General features: G+C 52.3%; 1 protein-coding gene across 1 annotated transcript in view; it reads right to left on the bottom strand.

Moving 5' to 3' along the window:
• Positions 1 to 21,108, bottom strand: part of LOC119957855 (mitogen-activated protein kinase kinase kinase kinase 5-like) — a 180,459-nt gene extending 159,351 nt beyond the window's left edge. Inside the window, exon 1 of the mRNA XM_038786010.1 lies at positions 20,935 to 21,108. Coding sequence (XP_038641938.1) covers positions 20,935 to 21,039 — 105 coding nt within the window. The 5' untranslated portion in view covers positions 21,040 to 21,108. The remainder of the gene's footprint in view (positions 1 to 20,934) is intronic.
• Positions 21,109 to 21,424: the final 316 nt, after the last annotated feature.

Raw genomic sequence — 21,424 nt, 5'->3', positions numbered from 1 at the left:
TTTGTTATTCTTCCACGGGGCGGGGGCACTGTTTTTTTATTGCCCATTCCTATTTGCCCTCGAGAAGGTGGTGGTGAGCCGCCTTCTTCAGCCCCTGTGATGTAGGTACTCCCACTGAGCTGTTAGGGAGGGGGTTCCGGGATTTTGACTCAGTGGCAATGAAGGAATGGAGGGGAGCGTGCAGGGGGGTGGTGTTCCCATTCATCTGCTGCCTTCCTGTCCCTGTAGGTGGTAGGGGTCGTGGGTTTGGAAGGTGCTGTCGAAGGAACCTTGGTGAGTTGCTGCGGTGCATCTTGCAGACGGTACACACGGCTGCCACTGTGGTGGACGGAGTGAATATTGGAGTTGCTGGACAGAATGCCTATCAAGCAAACTGCGGATGTTGTCTTTCTTGAGTGTTGATGGAGCTGCATTTATCCAGGAAAATGGAGAGTATTCCATCACATCGCACTGCTGACTTGTCCCTTGTAGATGGTGGACAGGCTTTGAAGGGTCAGCAGGTGAGTTACTTGCTGCAGAATTCCCAGCCTCTGACCTGCTCTTGTAACAGTGTTTTTGTGGTTTATATAATTCTATGTCCTTGAGTCCTAAATTCCCCAACCAGTGGAAATAGCTTCTCTGTCGAGGCAGCCCCCCAGCAATTCTCCGGGCAAAACTGGCCGAGTTCCCGACGCCGTGGTTCTAACCACGTTTTGCCTGTCGAGAAAATCGGGTGGCGGCCGCGGACTCTCAATCCGCGGCCGCCCTGGTGGGGCAGGGGAATCGAGCACCGGGGTGGGGGGGGGGGGCCTCAAGGGCGGCCAGAGCGGCAATCGGGCGCCTTGGCTCCGCGGGCGCGTGCCATCTCGGGGGGGGGGGGGGGTTACATTTTCGAGGTTGCTCTGCGGTACAAGTCCGCCATGTCGCACGGGGCAGCCACTGCAGGCTTCCGCCGCGCGTATGTGCGAACTCCCGACCGGACGTGGGGGGGGGGGTTTCTGGAGCCAGAGCTGCGAGCAGCTCCCCAGGGGCCCTGTTAGCCCCCTGTAGGTAGGAGAATCACTCTTGACATTTTCAAGGAAAGTCCCGAGTGAAACGCCAGTTGTACAAACCCCGTTTGTACGCTGGCCTGGGGAAATAGCCCCATTTTAGGAGAATCCAGCGCAGGGAATACTGGGTGATGTTGACAGAGTCGTCTGAGAAAAGGCAGGAGGCATTGAGTTGAAGTGGTCGGGCCAATTGAACAGTTTATGTGCTGTATTGTCTATCTAATCCTATCTACCCTACCAGTTCTCCTTAATATCTTGAAAATTTAAATCAATTCCCCATAATCTTCTAAATTCGAGGGAATACAACCTAGTCTGTGTAATCTTGCCATATAATCGCGAATATCATTCTAGTAAATCTACAATAGATTCGCTCCAGGCCAATATAGCCACAGCTGAACACAGCACTCCAAGTGTGGTCTAACCAGCTGTAATATTACTCCCATTCCATCATTAATGAATAAAGTCCCACTACAGCTCCTAGCCACATCGAGTTCCTACTCATTATCCCTACTCTCTCATTCCTATCGCTCATCCCAACAAGACCAAAAATGTACTTTCAATTCCATAAACTTTTTTCTTCATTCGTTCATGGGATGTTGGCTGGGCCAGCATTTATTGCCCATGCCGGAGGGCATTTACGAGTCAACCACATTGCTGTGGGTCTGGGAGGTAAGGACGGCGGGTTTTCATCCCTGAAGAATATCACTGAACCAGATGGGTTTTTGCAACAATCAGCAATGGTTTCGTGGCCGTCGTTAGACCTTTAAATCCAGATGTTTTTCAAATGGAATTCATACCCAGGGTGGGCGAATTGGCCATACTAAAATTGCCCCTTAATTGGAAAAAGAAAAGAATTGGGTACTCTAATGGCGCGATTCTCCGCTGCCCACGACGGGTCGGAGAATAGCGGGAGGGCCTTCCCGACATTTTTCCCGCCCTCCTGCTATTCTGCCCCCCCCCCCCCCCCCTATTCTCCCCCCCCCACGGCCGCCCCACGACACGAACCGCTGCTCGCCGTTTTTTACGGCGAACAGCGATTCTCCCCTGGCCGATGGGCCGATTTCCCAGGCCTTTACGGCCGTTTTCACGAACGCAATCACACCTGCTCTCACCGTTCGTGAAAACGGCCGCAAGGTGCCGTCCCGGACAACCATGGCACCGATTGGCACGGCTGCACCACGGCCGTGCCAAGGGTGGCATGGGCTTGCGATTGGTGGGCACCGATCGCGGGCAGCGGGTCCGACACCCGCGCACTATTTGTTCCTCCGCCGCCCCGCAGGATCAGTCCGCGAGGCGGCTGAGGGGCATGACGGCCCGCGCATGCACGGGTTTGATGCGTCTGCGTGATGCGTCATCCGCGCATGCGTGGGTTGGAGCCGTCCGACCCGCGCATGCGTGGCTGACGTCATCGTGCGCGTCAGCCGCCATGACGCTTGGCGCGCGGACTTAGCGACGGTCGCTAAGCCCGCGATGCCGTGCTTCACGGGGCCGCGCTGCTAGCCCCGCCCGGGGGGGAGAATCGGGTCCCGGGAGGGGGCGTGGAGGCTGCCGTGAAACACGGCCAGTTTCACGGCAGCCTTTACGACTCGCCGCATTTGCGGAGAATCGCGCCCTAAATTTTAAAAATAAATAAATAAATAACATCTGTAAACATTCCCTTCTCCATTACTATAATGTGGAGATGCCGGGGTGAGCACAGTAAGAAGCCTTACAACACCAGGTTAAAGTCCAACAGGTTTGTTTCAAACACGAGCTTTCGGAGCGCAGCTCCTTCCTCAGGTGAATGGCGAGGTATGTTCCAGAAACATTTATATAGACAAAGTGAGAGATGCTGGGCAATGCTTGGAATGCGAGCATTTGCAGGTAATCAAATCATTACAGATCCAGAAATAGGGGTAATCCCAGGTTAAAGAGGTGTGAATTGTAACTGCAATTACCTGCAAATTCTCACATTCCAAGCATTCTCCAGCATCTCTGACTTTGTCTATATAAATGTTTCTGGAACATACCTCTCCATTCACCTGAGGAAGGAGCAGTGCTCCAAAAGCTCGTGTTTGAAACAAACCTGTTGGACTTTAACCTGGTGTTGTAAGACTTCTTACTGTCTCCGTTACTATAATCACCTCTTCAAAAAAAATTTAAGTCAAGTTCACCAAGTATAATCTACCTGTTACAAATCCATACTGGCCCTCCAGAGTTAGCTGAAAATGTTTAAGTGTTCACAGTCTCTTTGCTTAATTAATAATAATCTGTATTAGTGTCACATGGAGGTTTACATTAACACTGCAATGAAGTTACTGTGAAAAGCCCCTAGTCGCCACATTCCGGCGCCTGTTCGGGTACACAGAGGGAGAATTCAGAATGGCCAATTCACCTAACAGTTCATTTTCGGGACTTGTGGGAGAAAACCGGAGCACCCGGAGGAAACCCACGCAGACACGGGGAGAATGTGCAGACTCCGCACAGACCCAAGCCGGGAATCAAACTCATGACTATGAAGCAACAGTACTTCCGTGCCACCCGCATGTAATTACTTACTCCAGTAATTTCCTTGACAACATGTTAGGCTAACAGGTCCATAACTCCTTGGTTTTCTACTTCTTGCCTTTCTTAAATAGTTAAGTGGCATGTGCAACGTTCCAATCGAAAGGAATGGTTTGTGAATCGAGATGGACGGGGATGATGCAGGGGCGTAATCGGGGAAACTTTATAAAGTTGCGGGGAGATTTCTTAAAGAGGTTGCAGTGAAGTTCTGTGCTGTAACCACTAGCCACCTGGTTTTGCTCAAAGGGTTTCAATTACGCGATCCTGTCGCGACATGTCAATATAACTATTACTCCACTTCAGAAACAGCTAATCTGAGTGGGGATTTCTCCAAGGCAAATTTTCAAATGAGGGTAATGTGTCAGTGTGTTTTCACAAAGGCTCATTTCTGGTAACATCTTGCTGCAGAAACCCGCTTCAATCTTTGCATCCTCATCGCTTAGTTGTCAATATTGCACACCGCTCCAGGGGCTGGTTTAGCTCACTGGGCTAAATCGCTGGCTTTTAAAGCAGACCAAGCAGGCCAGCAGCACGGTTCGATTCCCGTACCAGTCTCCCCAGACAGGCGCCGGAATGTGGCGACTAGGGGCTTTTCACAGTAACTTCATTGAAGCCTACTCGTGACAATAAGCGATTTTCATTTCATTTCATTTCAAATGGGCATCGCAACTCAAAAGCTCTTCAAAACTGGGGGTTTATATGAATGAATGACTGAACAAACCACAAAAATAGAGAACATCAATGGCCCAGGAGGCTATTTGGCCTGTGTTAGGCCAATAAAGAATAATAATAATCTTTATTGTCACAAGTAGGCTGACATTAACACTGCAATGAAGTTACTGTGAAAATCCCCTAATCGCCACATTTCGGCGCCTGTTCGGGTACACAGAGGGAGAATTCAGAATGTCCAATTCACCTAACAAGCACGTCTTTCGGGACTTAAGGGGGGAAACCGGAGCACCCGGAGGAAACCCTCGCAGACACGGGGAGAACGTGCAGACTCCGCACAGACTGTGACCCAAGCCGAGAATCGAACCCGGGTCCCTAGCGCTGTGAAGCAACAGTGCAAGACTTTTGTTCGGCAAGGACATTAACAGATATGGAAACAATGCATATGGAGTTGAGATATAGCTAAGCCATGGTCCAGGTGAGTGACAAAGGGCTAGAAGGGCTGAATGGCCTACTTCTATTCCCAGGATTTCCATAGATTTGATGTTCTAGGAGAAAATGAGTTTTGAGTAAGAGATAATTGTTGACATGGTGACGATGGAGGAAGAAGGGAGAGGGCATTGGACAGGATAGTTAAAGCTTAAGAGGATCAAAACAGAAAGGGTAAAAGGAGCATCCCTGATTTCCCATCGGTGGCGGCGACATAAGTTGCCCCTGCTCTAAGTTCTGGGGCAATCTCCTAACACCTCTGTGAAAGGGATGTTTAACCAATTTATCGGAGTTCTTTGAAGGAGTCACATGCGCTGTGGATAAAGGGGAACCAGTGGATGTACTGTACTTGGATTTCCAGAAGGCATTTGATAAGGTGCCACATCAAAGATTACTGCGGAAAATAAAAGTTCATGGTGTAATGTATTAGCATGGATAGAAGATTGGCCGGCTGGCAGAAAACAGAGTGTGCATAAATGCAGAGTGATCTAGTCTAGTACATGAATCACAAAACGGTAGTATGTAGGTAGAGCACGCAATTAAGAAGGTTAATAGATTGCAACCTTTTATTACACCTGAAATGAGCAGGTTGTCCTATGAGGAGAGGTTGGATAGACCCAGCTTGTTTCCATTGGACTTTAGAAGAGTGAGGGGTGACTTGATTGAAATCTTGAACAATATCGACAAGGCGGACGTGGAAAGGATATTTATCCTCGTGAGTGAGTCCAGAAGTGATTTAAAATTAGGGGTCGCCTTTTTAGGACAGAGGTCAGGCGAATTTCTTTCTCTCAGGGGTTTGTGAGATTTTGGAACTTACGGCCTCAGAAGGTGGTGGAGGCGGGGTCGCTGAATATTTTTAAGGCAGAGGTAGATCGGTTCTTGTTAGGCAAGGGGGATTAAAGGTTATCGAGGGTAGATGGGAATGGGGAATTCGAATGGGAGAGCAGGTTTGAGGAGCCAAATAGTCCACTACTGCACCTATTGCATACAGAGTCAAAGATGTTTACAGCATGAAAACAGGCTCTGTGGCCCAACTTGTCCATGCCACCCAGGTTTTACCACTTAGCTAGTCCCAATTCCCCGCATTTGGCCCATATCTCTCTGTACCCATCTTATAAACTACCCAGCCTTCAGAACAGCGACCACGACACCACACAACCCTGCCACGGCAATCTCTGCAGGACATGCCAGATCATCGACATGGACACCACCATTACACGTGAGAACGCCACCCACCAGGTACGCGGTATATACTCGTGCAACTCGGCCAATGTTGTCTACCTCATACGCTGCAGGAAAGGATGTCCCGACACGTGGTACATTGGCGAGACCATGCAGACGCTGCGACAACGGATGAACACGCGACAATCACCAGGCAGGAATGTTCCCTTCCAGTCGGGGAACACTTCAGCAGTCAAGGGCATTCAGCCTCTGATCTCCGGGTAAGCATTCTCCAAGGCAGCCTTCAGGACGCGCGACAACGCAGAATTGCTGAGCAAAAACTTATAGCCAAGTTCCGCACACATGAGTGCGGCCTCAACCGGGACCTGGGATTCATGTCGCATTACATACACCCCCCCACCATCTGGCCTGGGCTTGCGAAATCCTACCAACTGTCCTGGCTAGAGATAATTCACATCTCTTTAACCTGGGATTACCCCTATCTCTGGATCTGTAAAGATTTGATTACCCGCAAATGCTCGCATTCCAAGCATTGTCCAGCATCTCTGACTTTGTCGATATATATGTTTCTGGAACATACCTCACCATTCACCTGAGGAAGGAGCAGTGCTCCGAAAGCTCGTGTTTGAAACAAACCTGTTGGACTTTAACCTGGTATTGTAAGACTTCTTACTGTGCCCATTTTATCCATATAACTGTCGAAATGCTTTTTAAAAGACAAAATTGTACCCGGCTCTAGTGCTGCCTCTGCCAGCTCGTTCCAGACACTCGCCACTCTCTGTGTGAGAAAAACTGCCCCTCTGGAACCCTCTCACCTTCGACCTATGCCCTCTAGTTTTCAACTCCCCTACTGTTGGGAAAAGATGCTCCAGAATATCTAGTCCCTGACCTGCTCCAGTAGCTACAGGGTTTATGTGGCTGGTTGAATTTAATTTCTGCACAATGGTAAATTTCAAGATGTTAATAGTGGTATTTGTATGTTTTGACCATATGGCCTAATATCCCATGTTTGGTGCTCAGGGTCATATTTAGAATTTAGAACAGTACAGCACAGAACAGGCCCTTCAGCCCTCGATGTTGTGCCGAGCAATGATCACCCTACTTAAACCCACGTAACCCGTATACCCATAACCCAACAATCCCCCCATTAACCTTGCACTACGGGCAATTTAGCATGGCCAATCCACCTAACCCGCACATCTTTGGACTGTGGGAGGAAACCGGAGCACCCGGAGGAAACCCACGCACACACAGGGAGGACGTGCAGACTCCACACAGACAGTGACCCAGCCGGGAATCGAACCTGGGACCCTGGAGCTGTGAAGCATTGATGCTAACCACCATGCTACCATGAGGCCCCTGATTGGGGTTACAATGCTCCTGTGCGGCATCCTGGGACATTTTATCACATAAAAATGTATCATATAAATGTAAATTGTGGTTATTCAGTGCAGTTGTGGGCTCCATATTACCGGAAGGATGGTAAGACAATAAGATTATGCATTAAAAGATCAATTTAAGATAACATCATGAAGAGATGGGACAGAGTTGATCAAAATAGACTTATTTTTCCAACGATTGAAGGGCCTGGAACGAGGAGACATGCAGTAAGATTAACACAAAAACTAGGAGCTGGAGGAGGCCATTCAGCCCCTCAAGCCCGCTCTACCGTTCAGTATGATCATGGCCGATCTCACCTCGGCCTCAACTCCACTTTCCAGCCTGTTCTCATAACCCTTCAACCCATTACTCATTAAAAGTCTGTCTATCTCCATTTGAGGAGGAAACTTCATTTGAAACGATGGTCGTGAGGCTGAGGGGTGAATTAGTGATTGAAGCAGAGACCTCGCCCATATTCGAGAAATAGGTCCGATAGCTGGCTGACGGAGAAATGAAGGGATGTTGGTGGGCATGTGGGATTGGGACCACTGAGGTTAAACCTGGAGGAGCCCAATGACTGCAACATCTCTGTAAATCCATGGGGATGTTCCTGTCATTTATCTGGAATTCCAAGGGATCTTTCACCAAAGTTATGGCTCCTTCGACAGCACCTTCCAAAAGCCGCAATCTCTGCCACCCAGAAGGACAAGGGCAGCAGATACATGGGAAGCCCACCACCTGCAGGTTCCCCTCCAAGCCACACACCATCCTGACTTTGAAATATATCGCCATTCCTTCACTGTCGCTGGGTGTTGCTACAACACAATGGCAGCAGCTCACCATCAGTGTGGTTAGCACTGTTGCTTCGTAGCACCAGGAACCGGGGTTCGATTCCCGGCTTGGGTCACTGTCCATGCAGAGTCTGCACGTTCTCCCCGTGTCTGCGTGGGTTTCCTCCGGGTGCCCCGGTTTCCTCCCACAGGCCAAACGTGTGTGGGTTAGGTGGACTGGTCAGGCTAAAGTGTCCAAAGGTTAGGTGGGGTTGCTGAGTTACGGGGATAGGATGGGGGTGTGGGCTTAGGTGGGGTGCTCTTTCAAGGGTCGGCGTAGAATCGATGGGCTGAATGGCACTGTAAATTCGATGGAATCTTCTCAAAGGAAATTAGGGATGGGCAACAAATGCTGGAAAAGCCAATGGTGCCTACATCCAGTGAGCAAATACGTTTTAAAAAGCATTTGGAAAACCCTTGCAGAAATTCAACCCCAATGTAACTAAAATGGGACATCTGTTTGTCATTTCCTGGTGCATCTTTGGATTTGATGGAGGTTTCTCAAAACTAGGACAACTCTCGTATCCATGGACTGCAAATTTTAGAATATTGCATTACCGAGTGTCTCTCCCTCTGTTTCGTTCCTGAACAACATGATCAGCAAGTGACCCAGGACAAACTCGGGATAGACATCCAGCTCCCGCCACCTCCCGACAGGTTTCATCAGTCACGAGGGCAGCAGGGTGGCGCAGTGGGTTAGCACTGTTGCCTCACGACGCTGCGGTCCCGGGTTCGATCCCGGCTCTGGGTCACTGTCCGTGTGGAGTTTGCACATTCTCCCCGTGTTTGCGTGGGTCTCATCCCCACAACCCAAAGATGTGCAGAGTAGGTGGATTGGACACACTAAATTGCCCCTTAATTGGGGGGGGGGGGGGGGGGGGGAAATATTGCATTCTCTAAATTACTTGTAAAATTAAAAAAAAAAAGATTTCACCAGTCACTCCTTATCCTAATCAGACTTACCAAACTGATTATAATTTTTTTTTTTAAATTTTGGGGCCCAAAATGGAGCCCAAGTGTTCGCGCCGTCGTGAACGCCGTTGCGTTTCACGACGGCACGAGCAGGGCCCGGGTATGACCGATTCCGGCCCTCATAGGGGGCCAGCACGGAGCTGGAGCGGTTCACGCTGCTCCAGCCTCCCTTCCCAGCACCAAATGGGTGCCGCACCAACCTGCGCGTGCGCGGGTGACGTCTTGAGCGTGCCGGCCCGATTCAACATGGGGTCGGTGTTCATGGGCCGGCCGTGCCAGGAAGTAGGCCCGGTGGGTCGTGGGGGTGAGACCCACGTAGACACGGGGAGAATGTGATACTGATAATAATAATTTTTTTTTTTTTAAATTTAGATTACCCAATTATTTTTTCCAATTAAGGGGCAATTTACCGTGGCCAATCCACCTACTCTGCACATTTTTGGGTTGTGGGGGCGAAACCCACGCAGACACGGGGAGAATGTGCAAACTCCACACGGACAGTAACCCAGAGCCGGGATCGAACCTGGGACCTCAGCGCCGTGAGGCGGTTGTGCTAACCACTAGGCCACCGTGCTGCCCTGATAATAATTATATCATAATTGGTTAAAACTTCACATATGCCACCTGCAACAAAAGAAAGACTTGAATTTATATAGCGCCTTTTGCAACCTCAGGACATCCCAAAGCACCCTGCAGTCAATTAAATACTTTGGAAGAGTGGTCACTGTGGCAATGTAGGAAATACGGTCACCATTTAGTGCCTGGCACGATCTCACAACAGTAATATGGCAAGGGTCAGATAATCGATTATTTGTTTAAAGGGATAAATAATGGGCGAGACACCTTTCTTCAAAACAGCTCTGTAAAATGAGAGGGAAGTCAGAGCCTCAGTTTAACAAGTCTTCTGAAGGACAGAACAGTGCAGAAGCTCTTTAGTAACAGTCTGACCTCTGGGAATTGTACCCCAGGAGTCGTCATTGCCCCTGAGGCTTTACCCAGTGACAGAGTTGGCAGGACAGAGAGAGAAGCAAAGTGGAAAGGGAACATTTTATCTTTACATGCTGCGCCACAACCACGATCTGCCATGATTTTATTAACAAGATAGCCGAGTGCCTCCCAGAAAATTCTCACAGGGCACCTGCACGTGTTTGGAGAGAAGACTTGGCAGGATTTACCGAAATGTTCTGCAGCTTTTGACAGAAGTGATACAAGTGCGAGTTGCCAAGCCTAACGAGAGGAAACACTTGTGCATTTTAATAGAGCTCGTGTCTGCAGCATCTCTGGGGGCAGGGCTCCATGGTTCTCGAAGGGGAAACTTTAATTGTGGTTATAGTATCGTACTTATAAACCAGGTTTTTATGAGTCGGTAAGGCCATTTTGATTAATAACGGTGTTTCGAACACAAGAAAAAAGGAGCAGCTGCCCATTCAGCCCTTCCAGCCTGTTCCACAACAGCAGGAACTCTTCAAGCCCCTTCAGCTTGTCACAATAGGTCACTTAGATCCTCAAGCCTGTTATTAAGGATCTGCTTTTAAAACAGACCAAGCAGGCCAGCAGCACGGTTCGATTCCCGTACCAGCCTCCCCAGACAGGCGCCGGAATGTGGCGACTAGGGGGCTTGTCACAGTAACTTCATTTGAAGCCGACTTGTGACAATAAGCGATTTTCATTTCATTTCATTTCATTGCAGGCCATTCAGCCACTCCGCTCTATCACACTGAACAGGATTAGGTCATTCAGCCTCTCGTAGCTTTTAACGTGGGAACAACATTCGGGGCATTCAGCCGCGTGAGTCTGTTGAACAGCACCAGGACCAGGCCATTCAGCCCCTCGAGTATTTTCAGCATCCAGTGGCTGAGAATTGCTGTTTGTGAAATGAATTAAGAGCTAATATTAAAACTTCAATGAGAGCTTTCTTTTTTTAGAGTTGAGTCAAATTATTCAAAAATAAAGGAACCTTTATTTAAAAAAAGGAATGGAAGGAAGATGTGCTTGGTTTCCTGGTTGTGGAGATCAGTCAGTACAGTGAAGCCTTGTACCCCACGTGTTTTCTAGATTCATAGATGTTTACAGCACAGCAGGAGGCCATTTGGCCCATCAGGTCCATGTCAAGTCAACAAAGATCTGGCTAATCCCATTCTCCAGTGTTTAGGATTAAGGAAGGCGACCATATTGACCGCCATATTTAGAACCAGAGAAACAGAGCAACAACACTTTCAGGCCCGAGTTCCAAACTTCCACCATCCTCTGGGTGAAAGACTTTCTCCTCAACTCCCCTTTGACCGTAAATCTATGCCCCAGGTTATTGACCCCTCTACTATGGAAAAGTGCCTTCCATCCACCTTATCTATGCCCCTCAATCTTACACATCTCTTTCGGGTCCCTGCTCAACCGTTGTTGCTCCAAGGAAAACAGTCCCAGCTGATCCAGTCTCTCCTCGCAGCTCAGGCCCTTCAGCCCAGGCAGCATCCTGGTAAATCTCCTCTGCACCCTTTCCAGTGCGATCACGTCCTTCCCATAATGCGGTGGCCAGAACTGCATGCGGTACTCCAGTTGTGGCCTAACCAGCGTTTTAGACAGTTCCAGCATGACCTCCCTGCTCTTGTATTCTATGCCTCGGCTAATAATGGCAAGTATCCCATATATGCCTTCTTAACCATCTTATTTACCTGCCCTGCCACCTTCAGGGATCTGTGCATATGCATTCTGTTATGGGCCAGGGTTTAGAGAACCCCAAAGTGTATCATGGAGTTCTCCTGACCCACAACTTTTCATAGATTGTGGTATGGGGAGCACACGGCCCACTCTACAGGTGTGGTACAGCAGAAATGGAAAAGCATTTTTTAAAGCAAAACAATGTTTATTCTATGAACTCAAGAGAACCTTTTTAAAACATACAGTGAACATCTTGTCAACCATTAATTCAAATACAACCCCCAAAGAATACAACACTAAGTAATCCTTTAGGCTTTCCTTTTGACATCCATAAGACTTAAAACACTTTTTACCAGAAGCATATCAGGTTAAAGTCACTACTGTTATTAGTTTTAAATCACCAGGATCGATTTGCAGTCTTTAGATTACAGAGGAGACTCTAATACACTTTCTGGCTGTGACTGCATCTATGCAGCTCTGAAAGTGAAACTAAAACACACCCTGCAGCAAACAGCCTAAAACAAAAGTAAAAAGCTGACAGACAGCCCAGCTCCACCCACACTCTGACATCACTGCAGTAATAAACACCCATTTCTTAAAGGTACTCTCACTACAGATATTTATATACACACCCATTTATAAACACCCATTTCTTAAAGGTACTCTCACTACAGATATTTATATACACACCCATTTATAAACACCCATTTCTTAAAAGGTACTCTCACATGACAATTCCCTCTGATCTTCAGTACTTTCCAGGGTCCGCCTATTCATGGTACCTTGTTAGCCCTCCCCAAGGGCATTACCTCACATTTCGCCAGGTCGAATTCTGTTTGCCAGGTGCTCTAGCCACCTCACCGGCCCATTGGTATCCTCCTCACTATTTACCCAACCCCACTACTAATTTTGCTGTTATCCGCAGACGTCTTGATCTTACCCCCTACCTTTAAGCCCAAATCATGAGTGTGCATCACACATAGCCAGGGCCCCAGCACCAAGCCCTCACTGGAAAGAGGTTTCCAGTCACAAAAACATCCCTCCATTTCCTGCCTCTCAGCCAATTGTGGATCCAAGAGGGTCCCTGTTATAACCTGCCTGCTTACCATTGGCTGGGGACAATCCCACAATCCCGTGGGAGTATGAGCTTCCCCAATGAGGGGGGGCGGAGAAATCATTAGCAGACTCCCTGCATAAATAGAGCTGGCCAGTTTGGAACCAGCAGAGAGAGAGGAGTTAGCTGCAAGGGAAGTTGCTGCTGTCGTATATATATATATATATATTATTGTAAATAAATGTTATTTTTTTGTATCCTGAAGACTCGTGCTGGATTCTTCGTGGCCCTCACGAAGTCTCATAATGCCAGTTGGATGTTTCATCACATGACCTCCTGCCTCCCAATGCCCCACCCCCACACTGCCACAATTGGCCACCCAACATGTCCATTCTTTTGGAGACACACCAATGGAGAGCCACCAATGGATCTCAGATTCTTCGTTGACCAACTGGATGAGTCCTGATTCTCTAATATCCACGCAACTAAATCAGCAAAACTTCTTAAAGTAAATGATTTTTAACAAAATTAGTGCCTCTCCTTCTATGATCACAGAATCATAGGATTGACAGTGCAGAAGGAGATCACTCGGCCCATCGAGTCTGGGCCGGCCCTTGGAAAGAGCACCCCCACTTAAGCCCACACCTCCACTCTATCCCCGTAACCCAGCAACCCCATCCAACCCCTTTTGGATACTAAGGGCAATTTATCATGGTCAATCCACCTAATCGGCACGTAGAATCATACAATTTACAGTGCAGAAGGAGGCCATTCGGCCCATCGAGTCTGCACCGGCCCTTGGAAAGAGCACCCTACCTAAGCCCACACCCTCACCCTATCCCAGTAACCCCACCCAACCCAACCTTTTTTTGGACACTAAGGGGGCAATTTAGCAAGAGCAATCCACCTAACCTACACGTCTTTGGGCTGTGGGAGGAAACCGGAGCACCCGGAGGAAAAGCCACGCAGACACGGGGAGAACGTGCAGACTCCGCACAGACGGTGACCCAAACCGGGAGTCGAACCTGGGATCCTGGAGCTGTGAAGCAACAGTGCTAAGCATGTGCTGATTTCCAGATGTTTCTCACAGCAGACCCGTGGAGATTCATCCTCAATTCTTGGAGACTCCAGGTCAGTTCTGGTTGGCAGCCTATCAAGGACACCTTGTTCTTTTCTTGCTCTTTCACTCCCTTCAGGAAAGCTGCACTTTCCAGGCACCAGTCATGGTATCAGGAAGTAGCAATTTTGCCACTGAGGCAGTGGGTTGTGGGTTCAAGTCGCACTTCAGAGACCTGAGCACATAATCGCGGCTGGCAGTCCCAGTACTGAGGGGGTGCCGCAATGTTGGAGATACTGGGCCGGATTCTCTCAGCCCAGGCCGGGCCGGAGAATTGCCGGGACGGGCTCGAATCGCGCGATGATGCCCCAATGCCGGTCCGCCGCTTCTCCGGAGAGCGGAGAATCGGTGCCGGCGCGGCACCAGTTGGGTCCGCTCTATGCGCGGCGATTCTCCGATGGGCCGAGCGGCCACGCAGAAAATCCGAGTCCCACCGGCGGAGTCCATGTGTGGTCGGACCCGGCGGGACCTCGGCGTGCATGCATCCGGGGACGGCCTGGTGGTGGTGGGGGGTGGGGGGGGGGGGGGGGGCCGGGGGGGGGGGGGGGTTGTCCGACCCCGGGGGGGGCCTCCGCGGCGGCTTGACCCGCGATCGGGGCCTACCGACCGGCGGGCCGGCCTCTCGGGCTGGGGGCCTCTTTTGGTTTCGTTCTGGCCCCTGTAGCCCTGCGCCATGTTGCGTCGGGGCCGGCGCGGAGAAGGGAGCCACCGCGCATGCGCGCATTGGCGCCGGTCCCACTCCGCATGCGCAGACCCGCAGCGCCCATCTGACGCCAGGATCGGCAGCTGGAGCGGCGTGGGGCGCTCCAGTACCGTGCTGGCCCCCTGCAGGGGTCAGAATCACTGCTCCTGAAGGCCCTGTTGACGCCGTCGAGAAACGTGACGGCCTTTACGACGGCTTCAACACTTAGCCTCAGGATGAGAGAATCCTGCCCATTGTGTTTTGGATGACATTAAAACGAGGCCCCCACCTGCTCTCTCAGGTGGACATAATAAGTTTATGTCAACATCCCGAAAAACAGATCATTGATGTTTGTGGAATCTTGCTGCGTACATATTGGCTACATTACAAGTGACTAAACTTCAGAAAACACTTGGCTGTCTGTAAAGCACTTTGTGGTGTCATTTAAGGAGTGGTCTTTGAAAGGAGGAAGTAAGGTAGTGAGGTGAAGTGGTTTAGAAAGTGTTTGAAGGAACAGGTGGGTCTGACATGATGTACAAACCCCAACACAGGAGAGAGAGAGAGAGAGAGAGGGAGAGACCATAATTGCCCTTTTCAAAGGCAACTAGGGACGGGCTTGAAAAATGCTGACCTAACCAGCAATGACCACCCCATGAATCCATAAAATAAAAACGTTTAATCTGGACAGTAGCAACTGCACAGCGATGTTAAGGACGCAGAATGACGACATTGCAACCATCCGCACGTCCCGAGGATTCCCAAAGGGGCTAAACGGCTGCTTCATGACCCGTGACCCGTGACCCCTGAACCCCTACTGATGCTATGGGATCCACATGAAGCGCTCCCTCAGCAGAACTAGTTTAAACAGGTAACACGTGGTAGTGCAGATTACTGAAAGGTTTATACCCGCCTCACCAAATGAGGAAGTGATGGGGTCACTGATAGATTTATTTCTGCAAATACTGCAAGTCTATTTTAATTTTGTTACTGATGCACACAATTTTTTTAAATGTATTTACGGGATGCGGGCTTCGCTGGTTAGGGTTAGGGTGTGGAGTTGCCTTTTTGAGCCGTTGCAGTCCCTGAGGTGTAGGTACACCCACTGTGCTGTTAGGGAGGGAGTTCCAGGATTTTGACCAAGCGACAGTGAAGGAACGGCCGATATATTTCCAGGTTGGGGTGGTGAGTGACTTGGAGGGGAACCTCCAGGTGGTGGGGTTCCCAGGCATCTGCTGCTCTTGTCCTTCTGGATGGTAGTGGTGGTGGGTTTGGAAGGTGCTGCCTAAGGAACCTTAGTGAGTTACCGCAGTGCATCTCGTGGATGGTACACACGGCTGGCACTGTTCGTCGGTAGTGGAGGGTTTAAATGTTTGTGGAAGGAGCAATCACGCCTGGCTGCTTTGTCCTGGATGGTGTCGAGCTTGTTGAGTGTTGTTGGAGTTGCACTCATCCAGGCAAGTGGAGAGTATTCTTTTTTTTAAATATTTTTTACTCTCCTCTTTTTTCACATTTTCTCCCAAATTTACACCCACCAACAATAAACAATAATCAGTAATGAATGCAATGTCAATACTCATATCAATAACACCAATCCCATCCTCCCATCAAACCCCCCAACAACAGCCCGCATGTTCACATAAACAAATGCCAAAAAGGAATCAGGAATCACCCATAGTCACCATTAACACACACAGTCCCTCCTCCCCCCAACTCTCCCAACCCCCACCCCTAATGTTCGATATTATCCAATTCTCGAAAGTGCAGAATGAATAACGCCCATGAATTGTAGAACCCCTCCATCCCTCCCCTCAGTTCAAATTTGATCTTCTCAAGAGTCAAGAATTCCAGCAGGACCCCCCGCCACGCCAGGGCACAGGGTGGAGAGGCTGCTCTCCATCCCAACAGGATCCGCCTTCGGGCGATCAACGAGGCGAAGGCTACAACATCCGCCTCCGCACCCGTTTCCAACCCCGGCTGGTCCGACACCCCGAATCAGGCCTCCGGGGGACCCGGGTCCAGTTTCACGTGCACCACTTTAGAGATTACCCGAAAAACCTCCTTCCAGTAATCCTCCAGGTTTGGACAGGACCAAAACATGTGAACATGGTTTGCGCCCCCCCCCCCCCCACCCCGCAACGTTCACACATCTTCTACCCCCTCAAAGAGCCGGCTCATCCTCGCCCTTGTGAGGTGCGCTCTGTACACCACCTTCAGCTGTATCAGCCCCACCCTCGCGCACGAGGTGGAGGCATTCACCCTCTGGAGCACCTCACACCAGAACCCCTCCTCCATACCCTCTCCCAACTCTTCCTCCCACTTTGCCCTGATCCCTTTCAGTGGTGCCTTCTCCACTTCCAAAATAGCCCTGTAAACCGCCGACACTACCCCCTTCTCCAGTCCCCCTCCAACAATGTGGGTGGAGAGTATTCAAACACATTCCCGACTTGGTGGTAGATGGTGGACAGGCTCTTGGGGGCAGGTGGTGAGTTACTCGCCGCAGGATTCACAGCCTCTGACCTGCTCTGGTAGCTACAGGACTAATATGGCCAGTCCAGTTCAATAGTGACAACCAAGGCATTGATTGTGGGGCATTCAGTGATGGTAATGCTATTGACTGTAAAGGGGCGGCGGTTAGGTCCTCTATTATAGGAGATAGTCATTGTCCGGCACTTTGTACCAGAAAGGTAATTTATCCCCAACGCTCACCTTCCTCCATCTTCCCTCCTCTTACCCTCTGCCCTCAACCTCACTATCCTACCTGCCCCTACTCCCTCCTCAATCTCCCCATCCCTCCTGCCCCCTCCCTCCTCAATCTCCCCATCCCTCCTGCCCCCTCCCTCCTCAATCTCCCCATTCCTCCTGCCCCTACTCCCTCCTCAATCTCCCCATCCCTCCTGCCCCTACCCTCCTCAATCTCCCCATCCCACCTGCCCCAACTCCCTCCCCAATCTCCCCATCCCTCCTGCCCCAACACCCTCCCCATCCCTCCTGCCCCTACCCTCCCCAATCTCCCCATCCCTCCTGCCCCAACCCCCCAATCTCCCCATCCCTCCTGCCCCAACACCCTCCCCATCCCTCCTGCCCCTACTCCCTCCCCAATCTCCCCATCCCTCCTGCCCCAACCCCCCAATCTCCCCATCCCTCCTGCCCTACCCTCCCCAATCTCCCCATCCCTCCTGCCCTACCCTCCCCAATCTCCCCATCCCTCCTGCCCTACCCTCCCCAATCTCCCCATCCCTCCTGCCCTACCCTCCCCAATCTCCCCATCCCTCCTGCCCTACCCTCCCCAATCTCCCCATCCCTCCTGCCCCTACCCTCCCCAATCTCCCCATCCCTCCTGCCCCTACCCTCCCCAATCTCCCCATCCCTCCTGCCCCCCCACCAATCTCCCCATCCCTCCTGCCCCTACCCTCCCCAATCTCCCCATCCCTCCTGCCCCTACCCTCCCCAATCTCCCCATCCCTCCTGCCCCGACCCTCCCCAATCTCCCCATCCCTCCTGCCCCAACTCCCTCCCCAATCTCCCCATTCCTCCTGCCCCTACACCCTCCCCAATCTCCCCATCCCTCCTGCCCCTACACCCTCCCCAATCTCCCCATCCCTCCTGCCCCCTCCCTCCCCAATCTCCCCATCCCTCCTGCCCCCTCCCTCCCCAATCTCCCCATCCCTCCTGCCCCAACTCCCTCCCCAATCTCCCCATCCCTCCTGCCCCAACACCCTCCCCAATCTCCCCCATCCCTCCTGCCCCTACCCTCCCCAATCTCCCCATCCCTCCTGCCCCTACCCTCCCCAATCTCCCCATCCCTCCTGCCCCTACCCTCCCCAATCTCCCCATCCCTCCTGCCCCCCCACCAATCTCCCCATCCCTCCTGCCCCTACCCTCCCCAATCTCCCCATCCCTCCTGCCCCTACCCTCCCCAATCTCCCCATCCCTCCTGCCCCTACCCTCCCCAATCTCCCCATCCCTCCTGCCCCAACTCCCTCCCCAATCTCCCCATTCCTCCTGCCCCTACACCCTCCCCAATCTCCCCATCCCTCCTGCCCCTACACCCTCCCCAATCTCCCCATCCCTCCTGCCCCCTCCCTCCCCAATCTCCCCATCCCTCCTGCCCCCTCCCTCCCCAATCTCCCCATCCCTCCTGCCCCAACTCCCTCCCCAATCTCCCCATCCCTCCTGCCCCAACACCCTCCCCAATCTCCCCATCCCTCCTGCCCCAACTCCCTCCCCAAGCTCCCCATCCCTCCTGCCCCTACCCTCCCCAATCTCCCCATCCCTCCTGCCCCTACCCTCCCCAATCTCCCCATCCCTCCTGCCCCCTCCCTCCCCAATCTCCCCATCCCTCCTGCCCCAACACCCTCCCCAATCTCCCCATCCCTCCTGCCCCTACCCTCCCCAATCTCCCCATCCCTCCTGCCCCTACCCTCCCCAATCTCCCCATCCCTCTTGCCCCTACCCTCCCCAATCTCCCCATCCCTCCTGCCCCGACCCTCCCCAATCTCCCCATCCCTCCTGCCCCAACCCTCCCCAATCTCCCCATCCCTCCTGCCCCTACCCTCCCCAATCTCCCCATCCCTCCTGCCCCTACCCTCCCCAATCTCCCCATCCCTCCTGCCCCCTCCCTCCCCAATCTCCCCATCCCTCCTGCCCCCTCCCTCCCCAATCTCCCCATCCCTCCTGCCCCAACTCCCTCCCCAATCTCCCCATCCCTCCTGCCCCAACACCCTCCCCAATCTCCCCATCCCTCCTGCCCCAACTCCCTCCCCAAGCTCCCCATCCCTCCTGCCCCTACCCTCCCCAATCTCCCCATCCCTCCTGCCCCTACCCTCCCCAATCTCCCCATCCCTCCTGCCCCCTCCCTCCCCAATCTCCCCATCCCTCCTGCCCCAACACCCTCCCCAATCTCCCCATCCCTCCTGCCCCTACCCTCCCCAATCTCCCCATCCCTCCTGCCCCTACCCTCCCCAATCTCCCCATCCCTCCTGCCCCTACCCTCCCCAATCTCCCCATCCCTCCTGCCCCGACCCTCCCCAATCTCCCCATCCCTCCTGCCCCTACCCTCCCCAATCTCCCCATCCCTCCTGCCCCTACCCTCCCCAATCTCCCCATCCCTCCTGCCCCTACCCTCCCCAATCTCCCCATCCCTCCTGCCCCGACCCTCCCCAATCTCCCCATCCCTCCTGCCCCAACCCTCCCGAATCTCCCCATCCCTCCTGCCCCTACCCTCCCCAATCTCCCCATCCCTCCTGCCCCTACCCTCCCCAATCTCCCCATCCCTCCTGCCCCAACTCCCTCCCCAATGTCCCCATCCCTCCTGCCCCTACCCTCCCCAATCTCCTGCCCCTACCCTCCCCAATCTCCCCATCCCTTCTACCCCTACCCTCCCCAATCTCCCCATCCTACCTGCCCCTACTCCCTCCTCAATCTCTCCATCCCTCCTGCCCCCTCCCTCCCCAATCTCCCCATCCCTCCTGCCCCTACTCCCTCCCCAATCTCCCCATCCCTCCTGCCCCAACCCCCCAATCTCCCCATCCCTCCTGCCCCAACTCCCTCCCCAATCTCCCCATCCCTCCTGCCCCCTCCCTCCCCAATCTCCCCATCCCTCCTGCCCCAGCTCCCTCCCCAATCTCCCCAGGATGGGGGGGGGGGGGGCACTCCTGAGCCAGACAGGTTGCTCAGTGAGGAATTGTGAATCTCACAGGAACACCCCCCACCCTCCTTTCCACCCCCTCACTCCTCTCCCCCTCACTATCGGTTTCGGTCAGGCCAGGTTTCGCTCTCATTCACTCCGACTCCACAAGTTGTCCCAGGGCCGCTGCGTGGCCAGCCAGCCACACCCGCGGGGAATTCAGAGCCAGCTGACCGACTGTGGCAGCCCTCACAGCTTCCCAGGAACGTGTCTGACTGGCCTTGGGTGCTGGATCTCACCCCCCACCGTAACAAACCTGTGCCTCCCTGCACCCAACTCCAATTCTTCAATGAGTGAGAATTGTCCCATCAGATGCACACCCAATGGGCAAACCCCCTTCATCGGATCCTATTTAGGACTTGGTGGAGTCAAATGTAAACGGTCACATCCCAGAGCCAGGGATTGTTCCCGGGCAAGGACGTGACACTGGAGCAACCACACGAGGAGACAGGAGGGCCAGAGAAGAAGGTTGCAATGAGCATCTACTGGAAAGAAAGAGGGAGGGGGAAAGGGCTAGGAGGTAGAGGGAGCGAATTCCAGAGCCCCAGGCTGCTGAAGGTGCAGCGATTTAAACGTCTCTATTTCTGTAACTGAGCCACAATACATCCTGCAGACTTCCACCAGCCCAGCCAACCTGGGTCCTTACCTTGTAAACCTCCCCATAGGTTCCCCCTCCAACCCTCTGGATAATCTCAAAGTCATCTTGTGGGTTCTTGCAAGAGATGTCCAAAGCTGCCTGGTTGGTGTTCATTGTTGGACCATCAGCACTGAGCACAACTCATACTTTGCTCACACTCCAGCAGTCGCTGAAGTGTCAGGGGTTTTTTCACATGTTCATTTCCTGTTCTGGGGCTGGAGACAGCCACCCTCAGTGCCTCGCTGCCCCCTACTGGCTCTGAGCAGCACATCTCCCCTCGCCTCCAGCTCCATTTTATCCCCCATTGGTCCACTCCCCCTCCAACACTCACCAGTTCCTCCAGCCCACGTCTTCCGTATCTCACCGAAATATAGACATAGAATTTACAATGCAGAAGGAGGCCATAGTCTGCACCGGCTCCCGTAAAGAGCACCCTACCCAAGGTTAACACCTCCACCCTATCCCCATAACCCAACCCAACACTAAGGGCAAATTTTGG

Source organism: Scyliorhinus canicula, chromosome 27 (genome assembly GCF_902713615.1).
Source record: "Scyliorhinus canicula chromosome 27, sScyCan1.1, whole genome shotgun sequence".
In the NCBI taxonomy this organism is placed as follows: domain Eukaryota; kingdom Metazoa; phylum Chordata; class Chondrichthyes; order Carcharhiniformes; family Scyliorhinidae; genus Scyliorhinus; species Scyliorhinus canicula.
This window is presented reverse-complemented; position numbering and strand designations above follow the sequence as displayed.